This window comes from Rhamphochromis longiceps, linkage group LG3, assembly GCF_057381845.1.
Source record: "Rhamphochromis longiceps isolate RC_006_pf linkage group LG3, R_longiceps_female_GT1.1, whole genome shotgun sequence".
NCBI classification, from domain to species: Eukaryota; Metazoa; Chordata; class Actinopteri; order Cichliformes; family Cichlidae; genus Rhamphochromis; species Rhamphochromis longiceps.
In genome coordinates, this window is record NC_140559.1 from 11,010,256 (window position 1) to 11,025,542 (window position 15,287).

Below are 15,287 nucleotides of genomic sequence, written 5' to 3' on the forward strand. Positions count from 1 at the left end.
GCGCGCTGGGTGTTTTTTTTTTTTTATATATATATATATATATATATATATTATGGCATGCCCTTTAGGAAAATATTATATATATATTCCAACCAAAGTCTGAATATATAGAATGAAACTTGAATATATAGAATGATCTTTTGAATATATAGAACGATCTTCTGAATATATGAAATGAAACTTGAATATATAAAATGATCTTCGGAATATATAGAATGAAACTTGACGTCACGGAGGCGCTTGCGCCATCTAGTGTTTTCCTTGTTTGTACCTGCGAGGAATGGCACTATGAGCCAGTCCGCACGGAATTTTGTGGCTCAAATTCTAAGTAATGAGAAGCTAATTAACACCCTGGCAAATGCATGTTCTGGGCAACCTAATATTTGTACTAGTGTACCGCATCGTACTACTGATGAAGAAATTTATTCACTTTTTCATCGAGGAAGACCAAATGCAGTGAACCTCTCCGGTCAGATAACCCCTGGTTATCCAGCTAACGTTATGGAGAACGTGCCTTCCACATCACAGGAGTGCCCCACAACAGGTCCCATCTACAATCTTAGACCTTTTACTCAAAAGGGCCCAAGGCAGAAGAGGTAAGAACAGAACTAAATTCACTGAAATAACTAGTGGAAGGTTAGTAATAGCCCGTAGGTTTCAATTGCTCGACGAAGCTAAGTAAACAAAAATATCACAAAAAAAACAAAACAAAAAAACTGTGTGATAGACTGACAGCGTGTGAACGTGGAGACTAAACTGTGCACAACAGTTAATTTGTTTAATTGTGGAAAAATGCGATTTCTATAATATTTCACGTCCCGTAAGCTTAATCTGCAAACATTGTGTAAAAGCAAAGCACATCAGTTGTTACAATACATAGTTGTTGGCAGTATATAATTTAATGAAACCTTTTTTAAAGCAACAAAAAGTACTCCGTGAATTGATGACATTTGTTTATGTGATTGTTAAGTTTCTCCACCCACCCATCCCACTATCTTCCATCATCTATCCATCCATTCATCCATCCATTCTCTTCCACTTATCCAATTCAGGATTCCAAGAGACTATCCTAGCTACCATGGGGCTAGAGGGTGTTTATTAATGCAGATTAGACATGTGTACAGCATGGTGTATTTTTTTTAAATTAAATGTACTTCATTGATCAGAGAAGTGTGAGTATATTACATGCAGAAATGTTTACTTTGCCTTTATCCTCCATTAGGTTTCCAGCACAGCTGAGCAGGTCACATTCTGTGGCTCAGTCTTTCACCAAAGAAGTGATTCTCTTGCAGGACCATCTAACTGCACATGTGCCAAGGCGTAACAAAAAAGCTTGGCTTTTTGAAAATGGACATATAAAATCTGCACTGGAGTTTAGCTGTGACTGGGACTCAGACAAAGTAATGCAGGCAATAAGGACTGCCTTCCAGCCAGTTGTTGAAGGATGCAGGTAAGCATTAGATCCTTTTTTATAAAAAAATATATATCTTTTGTTACTTAGATTATTATACTATTAAAGGTCAACTTTGGGTATTTCCAAAAAGGATCTGGGAGCACCAATCAGATGACTGGATTGATATCTTTTAGAGTTAACAAAAATTAAGCCTTTTAATGTATTATATTGTATTGTAGTCTGTTAGCCTTAACAAAAATTTCATATACACTATGTTTTCTTCCTCCCCTAGGCTACAGATTTTGCTGGCATGCCACACCAAACTAGTTGAGCCATCACTCACTTCCAAACAGACTTTGAATGGAGACCTTGTGAAAAAACTGTTTCATCAGAAGTCAATTTATGTCAGACCTGACAAGGTCATCTTATGTGAGGACAATGAATCAGTAAGTAACCCTGATCATTTCAGCAAATGTATGTATGTTCATAAAATGAGAGTGAAAAAGGCAAAGATGGATTTTAAACTCCCTTAAACATTGTCACTTGTATTATGTTTTAATACATAATACATAAACATATTACTAATATTTATTATGACATTTTGTTGTCAGTGTAATGAAATGTATTATCTGTTTTAATTTACAGACATATTCTGATGGAGAGAGTAGCCATACAAGCAGGCAGGATTTCACAGAAACGTTGAATTCTGACAAATGTGGTAAATATTCCTATCTAAAAGTCGCTCCAAATAAACTGTAAATTAAGTTGGTTCAGTGTCTGTTACTTAGTCATCTTAGGCATTGTGTCTTTAGTTAAGTGTCAAGTCTTTGTTAAAATCATATTTAAATTTAGTTTGATATTTTGAGCAGGAAGAAATGTACCCCTAAATACATGAAAAGTAAAAGCTATATATGTGATTAGATGTTATTCAAAAGTTAAACTCCTGTTCTTTGTGTTCTCACAGTTGAAATTTCTAAAGAAGTTCCCTCAGCCATTCCCATTGTTAACGCACAGTCCATGTCTGTTGATGATGAGGTCATCTGGTGCGTTGCTACCCAAGATGTTTGTACTGTTGAATCTTCCATCTCTGCTGACACCCTCACAATGTCCACCAATCCTGCTGTCGTTGCTACTGATGAGGATGAGCCTTACTCCAGTGGAACATCTGCCTTTGTCAGTTACAACACACCTGGCTTATCAGTGGGTTCTTCTGCCAGTGTTACTGGTGACACACGTGTTTTCTCTAGTAACACCTCCAGTGTGTCCAATGGACCTACCCAGCCAAGTTTATCCAGCACATCCTACAGGTATGTGTTTTGTACATGTTTGTATCTTTTAATCTTTTGAGCTATATTGTGCAAAAGTCATGAGCCACCCCTGCTTTCTTTGTATTTTGCTGGAAAAATAGGAAAGAAGCGCAGTGATTTACTGAAGTCTACAAAATTCTGTCTACAAACAGACATGGAAGCGCAGTATATTAGAGTAGAACAAAACTTGTAGAATTTTAATGAGCTTAAAATTCAAAATGTGATATGAGCTACTTTAGTCTTCAACATAGCTTGAACTCTCTTAACCAAGCTTTCTTGGTGGTGATGTCTTCTTTTTATTGAATTTCTTTAAGCATGGTTCAGGAATAGTTTTCCAGGCTTTTTGTTCTGTTCTCTGTCAAGATGATCCCACACAACTTTAATAATGCTGAGGCCAATCTATGTATTGTGATAATGTGATAATGTAATTATGTCAACATCATTTATATGTAATTTAACTAAATCATTTACAAAACATTCTGGCTTTGCAGTACATATCTTGGCCTGTTTGAGGAAGAATACCTGTCAGATGACCCCGACCTCCAAGAAGCCATTTCAAGGTCTTTAGACTCAAGTGCAAGTGAAAGGTCAGTACAACACAAACTTTTACATGTCATGTTGAAAGGTCAACATATTAACCATTATTTTATGTTTGTTGCGGAAAAGGAGTCACCTACTGTCTAGTTTTGGATCAGTTTGAATAAGCAAACTACAAACTGCAACCTGCGATTTCTGTTGTCATTAGAAGATTACCAAGGCTATCAGATTACTTGTATTTTACTTGATATATGTTTTGGTTTATTTTTACTTTTTTGAATGGAGATTGGTTGTCAGTGTTGGATCTTGTTGTTTTTCTTGTTCTGCTTGTATTTATATAGTGTATTTATACTATTTATAAATACTAGTGTATTTGTGACAAGATAAAAATGTAAACTTAATTTAACTTAAACTTAATCTTTTTTCCATTATCACAAACATCCTTGATTTGTATCTCTTTTTTGTTAAATATCAATTACAGTCTTAAGGATGGTACATCATTATTCTGTTGGTGGGTTATTGCCATTGAGACTAGTATATTTCTTTACTGTTTTTTTTTTTTGTGTGTGTGTATGTTTCAGTGACGTCCAGAGCTTAGAGAGAATCTTGGAGCAGATTGTTACTAGAGTAAATAATGACAGCACTGTACGCTTCAACATCATAAGGCGAAATGTGTGGGATGGAGCATCCAGAGCCATGGGCAGATCCAATTTTTCACCAGAGAAAAAAATAGATGTGAAGTTTACTGATGACTATGGAATATCTGAGGGTGCTGTTGACAATGGAGGACCTACTCGGGAGTTCTTCCGACTTTGCCTCTGTGAAGTCAAGGACAAACTTGGCATCTTTGAAGGTCCACCCAATGCTAAAGTTCTTACGTGCAATTCTAAAGGTACTTATGATTTAATTAATTGTTGCCATTTGATTTATTTTACATCAATACATTATACATCAATTGGTTTGTGATTACATGTACGAGTTTAGTATCTCATACAGTTAACTAAACACATTTTTTTGGCAATGACAGAATTTTTGCACCACCACAGAGGATTTTAAAAAATTAAACCTAGATTGACTGAAGGGAAGATTGTCTGCTTTAGTTGAAAGGTTTGAAACAGTACTACATATTTAGAAATTCTGGCCATTTTTATACATGCTCTCTCATTTCTCAAAAGTAATTACTCAAATGACTGATATGGTGTAATTCAACAATCAAGAGATGCACTTATGAATGGAAACACAGATGTTTTACAACAAGGTGCAATAGTAAATAACTGGAAGGACTTTGCCAGAAAACATCTAAAAGAACTATGCTATACTACTATGAAGATATGGACAGATGACACCAAGATTAACCAAAATGATGGAAGGAGAAAAGCATAGTAAAGAAAAGAATAGCTTAAGTCACACATAGTGGAAGCAGTGTTATGACACGGGCATGAGTAGCTGCCATAGAACCAAGCCACTACTGTTGTCAATGATATCACTGGTGATTTGTGAAGTGTAAAGGGCAATCTGTTCAGATTCAGCCAAATGCAAATGCTAAATTGATTGGACAGTGTAAATTGATAATAACCCAAAGCATAACAAGCCAGCTTAGTTACCTGATCTGACTGTAAGGCTGTAAAGAATTGTAAAGAATTTTAATCCTTGTATTAAAAATAATACATAAAATGGTGTTAGCTTTCAATCACTTGTCTAAAGCAACCATCTTTAAAGATGGTGGATAATGTATAAAATTGACTGTAATTACTAATCAGCTGGTGCCATTTTTTAATAAAATACCTCGAAGGAATTGCACTTTAGTATCATCTTGATTGTTTGGTATTAAAATCCAAGGTGGTGGTGCACAGCAGAATTAAGATGATTTTGTCATTATCCAAACTATTATGGGTGCAACTGTATGGGCAATACTTTTTTCAGAAATAACATTTGTAATATTAAAAATGCCACAGTAACAAAAATAATGATGCAAGCTTTTGAGATGATGTTTTATTTTATTTGTTAACAGCAATGAAAGATAATGGATACTACTATGCTGGCCAGATCATGGCAATGTCAATTGCCCACGGGGGACAGAGTCCATGTTTCTTGTCTGAACTCTTGTATGAGTGTCTTCAAAAGGGTCCAGACAATGTAAAAGTCAGCACTGATCATATTACTGATGAGGAAACAAGGTCACAAGTGCAGTCGGTGAGCATATTTTCCTTTGGTTCTTTCAATTTCATTGTAGGTCTTTTTTTGCTTGTCCAACATTTTTACTAACACTTTCCTAATTTTTCTTGCCCGAGTCCTGCACCTTTCTAGTAAAAGATCAAACATTTTAATGGCTACAAGAAGGAAGAACTAAAAATGTGTGTGGCAGGTTGTGGTTCTGTTGGTTACTGCTCAAGAAACTCCAAGTTTCAGTTTTCAGAATTTAATGATTGCACTTGTTTTCCAGCTTAATAACTTGTACCTCAGCCTCCTGATCGGTTATGGGGTTTCATAGGGTTAATGTACTAATTAAACACTGAAGCTATTAGTTTTGTATGTTCTACTAAATAGTAGAGTCAAATAATTCATTTTATAATTTCCTCATATTGTTTTTAGATCATACAGGCCGAGAATGATCTACAGCTGCAAGATGCAGTTGCACAGGCAGCCAGCTTGAGCAGTCTTGCTGGTCACAATGTTTGCATAACACTTCAAAACAAACAAGAAACTGCTTTGGATCTGGCTCACTGGTATGTCCTTCAACGGACCCGTGCACCTTTTGAAAGGTATGTCTAAACACATACTGTAATGGTAAAAAATTAAGCCTGTCAAACTAAAGTCATTGTGTTGTGAAACAATGGTATTAGCCTGTTTGGGTGGTACAGGTCTGTAGCGCTCCATTCTAGTACAGTTCATAACAAAACAGATATCTTTCATTCATGAGATTAAAATTCACATAAAACGTTGAATCTGTGCCGATGTAGGCATGTGTTTAAATATGTAAATAAAAATAGATTCAAATTGAGTAGCATTTGGGTTGACTGTAGACTGACAGAAAAGGTATGCCAATGGAACAAGAGACCAGATGTATTTGAAAGCAATTTGTCACTTTTACTTCAATTCATGACAGGTCCCTGTGTATCATATTTCAGCTCAGTTGTTCCATGTATAGGCATTCTTTATCTGTATCTAAGACAGTCTGGCCCTGTAAGGGGAAAAATGTTCTTCACCTCTGATACAGCAGTCCACAGGAAAGTAAAATGTAATTAGTTCAGAAATGTCTCTTGATAAAACCTCAAAACCTCTTGTTATGATACAGGTTCCAAATCCAATCAAATACAAATATAATAATAGTAATATAAAATACAATTTGATTTTGTTTTATTTTGGCTAGGTTCAGAGATGGCTTGAGGTCTCTAGGTGTCCTAGATGCTCTACAGACATACCCTCTTCAGATGAAGTCCCTTTTCCTGAAAGCTGGAATGGCTCTCAGAGCAACTGATAGGGAGAATCTATTCCAGATCATTCACTCCGAACGAGGGAGTAATGCATTTCAAGATGAGTGCTGGACCCTGGCTTTCTGGCAAGACTATCTTCAGGAGGCAGAATGTGAGTTTACTACTTGGCACATTGTTTGACCATAAATCAAAATTCTCACTTTTGTGCAGCAGCATCATGAAATTAGAGACATAGATGCCATAACAAAAAAGGTAGATAGACAGTACTGATGCAAGTGCTGGGTTTACAAAGAACATTGTATCCAAATGTGATTTCAGTTTGACTTCAGTGTATTAACAGGATAAATAAATAACAGGATAAATAAATAACAGGATAAATAGGAGGATAACTAAATAAATAAGTTATTACCAATTCTGTATACTGAGTACAAATAATAGGCTATTGCTGCATCCACGTACATTTAATATGTTGTGGTCTCCACTAACTTCTTTTTTTGACATTGTGGTTTCACTGTATAGACTAAATAAGCTTCATGTGTGTCTTTCAAATTACAGCTTACTTTTAAAAAAATATACATGTTTCACTTTTGATTTAATCTTTTGGTAATTTAATGTATCTGTACATCAGTAGTCTTAGTCAGAATCTCATTACCATTGTTTATTTTTTTATCTTATAGTTGAAAATGATGTCTCTTTGGAAGATATTCTTGTTTTCTGCACTGGATGTGACAGCATACCAGCCCTGGGTTTTTCTCCAAAGCCAAGCCTTGAGTTCGTCACTAACTGCAGATTCCCAGTGGCCAATACTTGTGAAAATATCCTTCGTATACCAGTTCATGCAGTGTACACTACTTTCAAATCAGACATGGATTTTGCAATACGGAATTCACCAGGATTTGGAAGAGCATGATGTTTTTCTTAAGGATTGGTGACATGATGAGGATTTGGGTTTTTTTCTATTTTGCATATGCATATTTTATTTTCTTGTTTTTTGTTAATGTTGTTAACCCCACATCAGAGTACATCCTGGACAGCAGTAGGACTATATAGCCTAAATAAGCTTCATGTGTGTCTTTCAAATTACAGCTTAAATACCAGTTCATGCAGTGCACACTACTTTCAAATCAGACATGGATTTGATAAGCCGAAGAGAATGGATGGAATAATTTTGTTTCAGTTTATACATGTGCATTTTTTTGTTTTTTGATTGTAGTTAATTTGTTTTCCAGCTTATATGGCATGTTTTGTCTCTGGTATGACCCATAGTAACATTACATTATTTAGCACCCCTGCAGTGAGCAAAATAATATGCCACAATCTCATTGTTATATAAAATTAAGTTTTCTCAAATGCTTCCTGTGTTCAACTATTCCACATAATGTGAATTTTCAAATGAGATGAGTTAAGCTTTATTTCAGTGTCCCATTTGAACATTTATGCTTTACACAGAACTTTGTATTAATATCATTTAACTTTTAGCTTAACTCACAGGTTTAAAAAATGTTTTTGTTAGGTTTTGGTAAAGTTTTGAAAAGTATTACAGTAACCCTACATACTAAAAGGTAGAAAGACAGTATCTCCAACACTGGCAGCAAAGTTGTCTATAAATGTGACAGACATTGGTTTGGTCAAACCTGGTTATGTTACAGGTTGAAATATGAACATTATATCACACTATATGACATTACAATCTTATCAAAGTATTATATGTTATCAAAGTATTATAAACAATAATAATAATAATAATGACAATAAACATTACCTGGTTTGCAGGGAGTGTTTTAAGGATTTTGTTTGCATATTTTACTATACTACTTGATAACACAGGCCCATTGTAGATTGTTTGGGTTTTTTTTTCCTCTTTCATTTTGTTTTTTTAAGACCAGCCCTATTACTGCAGAATATTATTTCCTTCCTATGGGTACTAGAAATACACAAATAAAGTGTTCTGTGTTTCTACTTTTTATGTAATTTGTGTCTTTAAAAAAAAAAGTTTAAAGAGTTTAAAATGTATAACATATTTTATTTAATGAATGAATCATAATTCCTGTTTATTAACAGATACATTTGTACATCATACAATCATATGTAACATATACTGTAACATTTTGTACTGTGACAAGGTTTGTCATGAAAGAAAAGTGTAGTCTAAACACTTTATTTGTCTACTTTTATGATTTAAATTTCACAAGTGAATATGAAGATAAAACCAGTCTTTTTATCTTACCTTACTTTTACATAAATAATAGTCTTGGACCCTTTTCAGTATCATGATATTTCACAATTTTTAGTGTCTGGCACTCAAATACATTTTTTAATTAACACAAACAAATTTACTAATAACTTAACTGAAGCATGCGGCATGCTGTCAAAAAAACTTCTATCCCATGATTTCCATCGTCACTCAAGGGGTCGAGCTGCCTCAAGTCAGCCGTCAACTGCTGGTGATGGTAAGAACGATGTCTGAAGTGCACTTGACTGAGACTCTGTGATGCTGAGGAAGTTGCAACATTCCAACAGTCCACAGCTGCAGCGGGGAGTGATTTTCCATTGTCCTTAAGCTGTGATGGTTCCACTGATTTACAAATTCATCCACAGATCTGTTAATTCTTGGAAGATATACATGGTGAAGAGCCCTAATATGAAATGGATCAGTGCTATCTAAAATCCCAACATTTTCCATAAAGAGGAAAAGGTCTTTAAAGTATGCTGACACAACTCTGTTTAGTTCACCCCACAATCTTTCAATTCTTTGATTATGCACACTTCGTCCAACCATAAAGCTTCCTCTGTTTGGCCCTCGATGTTCAATCATAAACCGTGCAATATCAATATTCTCACTGCCAGCATCACCCCTGACACGTTGTGGGAGGCCAAAGAGATCAACGGCACTCTGGAAAAGTTGCATAGCAGTTGATGCTCTGTTATCTGTGCAGCATCTCATGTAGGTAATGCAGCGACTGTAGCCGTCAACTCCTCCATGAAACACAAACCCCCAAGGATTTAACTTATGGTTTGTGTCAATATGCCTGGAATAAGAAGAAATATATTATTATTATGACACTAGATGTACATTAAAATAAAGGTTATGACTTTGACATTGTACTTCTGTCATGTAACCTATTTCTGGAGATAAGCAATATTTTAAACCCAGACATTATACAACATTGTTTATTAAAACACAAACAAAATATTATATTACTACAATGCAGGAAGTAATAATTAACATTAATCAAATTTAAGACGTGAAAAAAGGCATACCACACTTGATTTGGGACAGTGACATTGTAGACCCTCCGCTGAATTGCTCTCCATCCTCTCAAAGCTCTTCCCACTGGATCAACTATTCTTAAACGTTCTCGCACTCGCCACCGCTGAACTCTGATTCCTCTTCCTCTCAAACTACCACTAATGTAGGATTCTCCTGAGCCAGGGGTATGTGTAAGAATCGCAGTAATGAGATGATCAAGATCCACATTTGAAATATTATTAAAAGTTCCATAGTCCACTAAACCTAGTTGTATCCTGTGGTTGTACAGTGTTCGAACATTTACTGACAACATTTGAGATATGGCCATCCAACTAAACCCCAAGTCTCGCATGTCAGTCAGCTGAGTAGCTGGTATGTTGTACCTAAAAGAGTTAGAAACAAAAGAAGAAATATGTTAACTTCTTTCTTATTTCTTGCATTCATTATCTTGTTTGCCATCTCTTGACTCTTTAAAGTGCCATACACATTATGAATGAATTTGTTTCCATTTTTATCACTTACCTTGGCCTTCCTCTTTGAGATGTAGAATGATATAATGAGCCCATAACATGTGCTTCAGCTTCTGCTCGAAGTGTTAGCTCAGTTGACATCTCCATCAGTGATTGATAAATTCCCTCAAGAAGTGTGCATAATCTTCTCCCAGAAACATTTTGTTGAACATTATTCATGAGCACTAGAAATGTTGCAATAATGAAAACGTGTTCTTCAAGGTGACGTAGTATAAATTCCAAATTATTTCTACCATTTGCGATTTGAACAGCTGTCGCAAAACAGTTGTCAAGCTCTAAAAAGTACTGAAATAGTTCAGCTGATGCCATTTTGTAAAGGCAGAGAATTCAGAAACACACCATCTCTAAAAATGAGGTTCATACATTCTATATATTCAAGTTTCATTCTATATATTCAAAAGATCATTCTATATATTCAAGTTTCATTCTATATATTCAAAAGATCATTCTATATATTCAAGTTTCATTCTATATATTCAAAAGATCATTCTATATATTCAAGTTTCATTCTATATATTCAAGTTTCATTCTATATATTCAAAAGATCATTCTATATATTCAAGTTTCATTCTATATATTCAGAAGATCATTCTATATATTCAAAAGATCATTCTATATATTCAAGTTTCATTCTATATATTCAAGTTTCATTCTATATATTCAAAAGATCATTCTATATATTCAAGCTTCATTCTATATATTCAAAAGATCATTCTATATATTCAAGTTTCATTCTATATATTCAAAAGATCATTCTATATATATTCAAGTTTCATTCTATATATTCAAAAGATCATTCTATATATTCAAGTTTCATTCTATATATTCAAGTTTCATTCTATATATTCAAAAGATCATTCTATATATTCAAGTTTCATTCTATATATTCAAAAGATCATTCTATATATTCAGAAGATCATTCTATATATTCAAAAGATCATTCTATATATTCAAGTTTCATTCTATAAATTCAGAAGATCATTCTATATATTCAAGTTTCATTCTATATATTCAAGTTTCATTCTATATATTCAAAAGATCATTCTATATATTCAAGCTTCATTCTATATATTCAAAAGATCATTCTATATATTCAAGTTTCATTCTATATATTCAAAAGATCATTCTATATATATTCAAGTTTCATTCTATATATTCAAAAGATCATTCTATATATTCAAGTTTCATTCTATATATTCAAGTTTCATTCTATATATTCAAAAGATCATTCTATATATTCAAGTTTCATTCTATATATTCAAAAGATCATTCTATATATTCAAGTTTCATTCTATATATTCAAGTTTCATTCTATATATTCAAAAGATCATTCTATATATTCAAGTTTCATTCTATATATTCAGAAGATCATTCTATATATTCAAAAGATCATTCTATATATTCAAGTTTCATTCTATATATTCAAGTTTCATTCTATATATTCAAAAGATCATTCTATATATATTCAAGTTTCATTCTATATATTCAAAAGATCATTCTATATATTCAAGTTTCATTCTTAATATTCAAAAGATCATTCTATATATTCAAGCTTCATTCTATATATTCAAAAGATCATTCTATATATTCAAGTTTCATTCTATATATTCAAAAGATCATTCTATATATATTCAAGTTTCATTCTATATATTCAAGCTTCATTCTATATATTCAAAAGATCATTCTATATATTCAAGTTTCATTCTATATATTCAAAAGATCATTCTATATATTCAAGCTTCATTCTATATATTCAAAAGATTATTCTATATATTCAAAAGATCATTCTATATATTCAAGTTTCATTCTATATATTCAAGCTTCATTCTATATATTCAAAAGATCATTCTATATATTCAAGCTTCATTCTATATATTCAAAAGATCATTCTATATATTCAAGTTTCATTCTATATATTCAAAAGATCATTCTATATATTCAAGCTTCATTCTATATATTCAAAAGATCATTCTATATATTCAAGCTTCATTCTATATATTCAAAAGATTATTCTATATATTCAAAAGATCATTCTATATATTCAAGTTTCATTCTATATATTCAAGCTTAATTCTATATATTCAAAAGATCATTCTATATATTCAAGCTTCATTCTATATATTCAAAAGATCATTCTATATATTCAAGCTTCATTCTATATATTCAAAAGATCATTCTATATATTCAAGTTTCATTCTATATATTCTAAAGATCATTCTATATATTCAGACTTTGGTTGGAATATATATATAATATTTTCCTAAAGGGCATTCCATAATATATATATATATATATATATATATATATATATATAAAACACCCAGCACGCCCCTGCGGGCGGTAAATCCTTCAAGCTCGGGTCCTCTACCAGTGGCCTGGGAGCTTGAGGGTCCTGCGCAGTATCTTAGCTGTTCCCAGGACTGCGCTCTTCTGGACAGAGATCTCCGATGTTATTCCCGGGATCTGCTGGAGCCACTCGCCTAGCTTGGGAGTCACCGCACCTAGTGCTCCGATTACCACGGGGACCACCGTTACTTTCACCCTCCACATCCTCTCGAGCTCTTCTCTGAGCCCTTGGTATTTCTCCAGCTTCTCGTGTTCCTTCTTCCTGATATTGCTGTCATTCGGAACCGCTACATCGATCACTACGCCGTCTTCTTCTGTTTGTCTACCACCACTATGTCCGGTTGGTTAGCCACCACCATTTTGTCCGTCTGTATCTGGAAGTCCCACAGGATCTTAGCTCGGTCATTCTCCACCACCCTTGGGGGCATCTCCCATTTTGACCTCGCGACTTCCAGGTTATACTCGGCACAGATGTTCCTGTACACTATGCCGGCCACTTGGTTATGGCGTTCCATGTATGCCTTGCCTGCTAGCATCTTGCACCCTGCTGTTATGTGCTGGATTGTCTCTGGGGCATCTTTACACAGCCTGCACCTGGGGTCTTGCCTGGTGTGATAGACCCCAGCCTCTATGGATCTTGTACTCAGAGCTTGTTCTTGTGCTGCCATGATTAGTGCCTCTGTGCTGTCTTTCAGTCCAGATTTGTCCAGCCACTGGTAGGATTTCTGGATATCAGCCACCTCCTCTATCTGCCGGTGGTACATACCGTGCAGGGGCCTGTCCTTCCATGATGGTTCCTCGTCTCCCTCCTCTTTCTTGGGTTTCTGCTGCCTGAGGTATTCACTGAGCACTCGGTCAGTTGGGGCCATCTTCCCAATGTATTCTTGGATGTTCGTTGTCTCATCCTGGACTGTGGTGCTGACACTCACCAGTCCCCGGCCCCCTTCCTTCCGCTTAGCGTACAGCCTCAGGGTGCTGGACTTGGGGTGAAACCCTCCATGCATGGTAAGGATGGTATATAATTGCATGGTATATATATATATATATATATATATAAAAACACCCAGCACGCCCCTGCGGGCGGTTTATCCTTCAAGCTCGGGTCCTCTACCAGAGGCCTGGGAGCTTGAGGGTCCTGCGCAGTATCTTAGCTGTTCCCAGGACTGCGCTCTATATATATATATATATATATATATATATATATATATATCATAATAATCTGACAATACTATAATATTAGCCATATTATATTTACATTGCCACAGTGAGATGACTTTAGTCTCATGAACAACATTAATTGTTATTTACTAACTAATCTTAAATGAGTGTTCAGCACAGAAATGAAGCCCAACAATCATGTTCACAGTCCTGTGGTCTCAGCCTCAGATACTCAACTAATCAAAGTGATGTCATGACAAAAATGAATGACCAACAAAACATTTTTCTCCTTCATTTCTGTCACACAAAGCTGTATGTAACGTGTCTCGTTAGTATCATGGTTGCTAGGCAACCTGAACAGCGCGACGAAGCGTATACTGTCCCATTTCACGAGCCTCTCACTTCCGCACTTCTCGTACTTATAGTACGCACCCTACGTAGTACGCGTCGTGCGCGTACTTCAAGCGCGCGGTCTCTTAATTGGGACACAGCCAATGAGTAAAGAGTTGGTCCAAAAGTTGATTCTGTTTCCGTGTTACGGCAATTTATGCCAGTGCGTAACACATGAGTGACCAAACGTTTCTCCCACAAAACGCTACGTCCAGATAGAATCAACTTTTGGAGAGTCACCAGTTAATCTGCGACGCCAGTTAAACTGGAACACCGGTCCGTTTGCTGGGAATGAGGGAGGAGCGGTGAAAGTGAAAGTGTTGAGCCTCCGTTCAGAGCAGCAGGAGGAGGAAGGTGGAGCTGAGGCAGGTGAGTGTTAACATGAATGTGTTTCTTATGACATAAAATAATTCCACGCTGTGGGTGAAACGTGAGGCCGGTCGGCTCCTCTGAGCGCTGATAAGTACAAAGCGGAAGTGAGTTTATCGGAGCCTCCGTTGAGTGTGAGAGAGCAGGAGGAGAGTGAAGCTGTGCTGAGGCAGGTGAGTGTAACACCGGCCCGACATTACTGTGTCTCTGTGGCGGGAACGGGAGGCTCCGTCAGCGGAGGCAACAATTAAAGACTTTGATTATCAAAGTAAAGAACTTGGTGTCGGATGAGGCCGCGCGCTCATTGGATAACGACCTGTCAATCTCGCGTAATTAGCCAATGAGCGTGCGGATTCACAGAAAGGCCCGCCCTTATCGAGAGATTTTTAAAACCCAAAATGGCGACAGTGGGAAAAGTCGCGGGCCGTTTGTTAATATGCGCACCTGTGTGTACTTGTGTGTACTTGCGTTCTCGTGCACTCAAGTACACGCGTGATACGTCATCAGTCACAGACCAAATACTGCTCCGATTCAAAGTCCGTCAGTGGAGTTTTTTCTCCCTCCCCCAACTTT

General features: G+C 35.6%; 1 protein-coding gene across 1 annotated transcript; it reads left to right on the forward strand.

Annotated features, from left to right (window-relative positions):
• Nucleotides 1-288: 288 nt before the first annotated feature.
• Nucleotides 289-8,700, forward strand: LOC146672892 (uncharacterized). The gene is made up of 11 exons (XM_085401650.1): nucleotides 289-596; nucleotides 1,223-1,450; nucleotides 1,686-1,839; nucleotides 2,039-2,111; nucleotides 2,358-2,700; nucleotides 3,192-3,287; nucleotides 3,819-4,129; nucleotides 5,249-5,430; nucleotides 5,830-5,999; nucleotides 6,608-6,822; nucleotides 7,349-8,700. The coding sequence occupies exons 1-11, from the start codon at nucleotides 289-291 to the stop codon at nucleotides 7,579-7,581; spliced, it is 2,313 nt and encodes a 770-aa protein (XP_085257776.1). The 3' UTR covers nucleotides 7,582-8,700.
• The last annotated feature ends 6,587 nt before the right edge of the window (nucleotides 8,701-15,287 follow it).